This window comes from Anneissia japonica, unplaced genomic scaffold, assembly GCF_011630105.1.
Source record: "Anneissia japonica isolate Jap-2015-1 unplaced genomic scaffold, ASM1163010v1 scaffold41013_len3510_cov139, whole genome shotgun sequence".
Lineage (NCBI taxonomy): Eukaryota > Metazoa > Echinodermata > Crinoidea > Comatulida > Comatulidae > Anneissia > Anneissia japonica.
Window position 1 is genome coordinate 1702 of NW_022750165.1, and position 1809 is coordinate 3510.

The 1809-nt window shown below is 36.5% G+C and overlaps 1 protein-coding gene across 1 annotated transcript; it reads right to left on the reverse strand.

Moving 5' to 3' along the window:
* Positions 1 to 13: 13 nt before the first annotated feature.
* LOC117121268 lies at positions 14 to 1579 on the reverse strand. Its single transcript, XM_033266401.1, has 3 exons — positions 1399 to 1579; positions 859 to 984; positions 14 to 479 (listed from the first exon to the last, which is right to left on the reverse strand). Exons 1-3 carry the CDS (start codon positions 1456 to 1458, stop codon positions 327 to 329), a joined length of 339 nt encoding a protein of 112 aa, XP_033122292.1. The 5' UTR covers positions 1459 to 1579; the 3' UTR covers positions 14 to 326.
* Positions 1580 to 1809: the final 230 nt, after the last annotated feature.

Consider the following 1809-nt stretch of genomic DNA (forward strand, 5'->3'; position numbering starts at 1 on the left):
GGTTCAGATTTATTGATCAATCATATAAACTGATTAATGGTAAGAATAGTCATGGTGATAGTTAAATAACAGTATATTGCGCAATAACTAAGATGAGTTTGGAATTCAATGTTCAAATGGTCTTCCTAATTGTCAATGGAAATTTCCAATAAGCCCTGCTTCTAGGATATTTTGCTATGGTCCCACAAAATGACAGTGTTTAAACTTATGCAAACGCTTGTGTTTGTGGGACAACATCTGTGCTTGTTTGAAACGCACGTACAGTATTGCTGGCCCTGTTTTGATTTCTCAATTCTGAAAAAGTGTCTTGTAAATTATCTTTTTCTTTAATTCCTTTCCTTTGTTAATTTTTTTCCCTCTTCAACCCTCACAGTACTTGCACTGTCATATAAGATCTGGCGCCTTTTCTTGCCGCTTGTCAGAAGTTGTCTGAACGTCTTTTTTGCATTCTCGCAACTAATCTTCTTTTTAGAAACAATCTAAAAAAAAAGAAAACTTTCTATGATGACATTGATACAGGTATGAAGTTAATTTCACTGAAGGAAAATGAGGGTGCACAATTTGAAAATTTGAGATTTTCATGATTTTATTATGATAAAGTAGAACCCTCTCCTTTGGGACACCCCTATTAAGGAAACACCACTATTTAGGGTACAATTTTTGGCCATAAAATGAGTGAAAGTATATCTTTTAACACTATGGCCTACCCCTATTCAGCAGACAACCCTATTAAGGAGACACCTTCTTTGGTCCAGAGGGTGCCCCTTAACAGGAGTTCTACTATTCTTTCCTGTTTAAATGGCCAGAAGAACCAATCCATTCAGACTTCAGTCCATTGCAATATGAGAAATGACAAACCTCATCCATTGTCTCTAGAACGATAAGAAGCTGAGGTAGCAGGTGAGAAATTCTCCTCATTAATTTGCTTTGTGATACAATGGAGTAAGCAATGAGGACGCACGTCCACTCCAACAAATGGTACGTCTGAAACAAGAAAAACACATGATCACTACACGTGTAGCTTTATAGTAAATGAATAACACCCTCATTCTGAAGTTAAATTATTATCATACTTGGATCTACCACAGTGCACTGTCGTTCAGTATTCAATTCCAATTGAGTTGTTCATAATTTCAAAAAATTACTGTTATTACTAAGATTACATTCTCTGGATATTTTGTGTAAATCAATCCTCAACTTTTATAAACTTACATTTGAAAGCCATATTTACTCTAGACACGATTACGACACGACATCAACATATCATCGCGTAGTTTGTATTTTTCAACACTGCACACATCTGTATGTCGTTGTTGTGTCGCAATCGTGACTAGTGTAAATGTAGCTTAAACCTAAAAACGGATTTATGCAGCAAGATACCGCAAATTGTGAACATACTTCAGTATAGAACTCTGCAACTTGGTCTGCCATGGCAATGGCCTCTGTGTGGATCTTCATCTGCTCCTCAGTCCTACACCAACTGCAGATCCTCTTCTCAACTGCTACCAGATCACCTTTAGTAGCATTCTTGTTATCGGAGTTTTGCTTGATTGTCTTAGCATGCTGTGGCCATAAAAAAAAATGCCAAGGTAAAATGTGATTCACAAAATTTTTAATAAACTTTTGTCTAATCTTTTGTCTTGAACATTTCCAGTGGGGAAGGGGACACAACTGGTGGTGCAAGCTTTTTGGGGGTATGATTAGGTAAGAGGTTCTTGCTCACAAAAAAAAGTGATTTGAGATGATTTTTAACTACTTAAGTGTGATTTTTTTAAATTTTGAACAATTTCAGTGGGGGGAGGGGGTGAC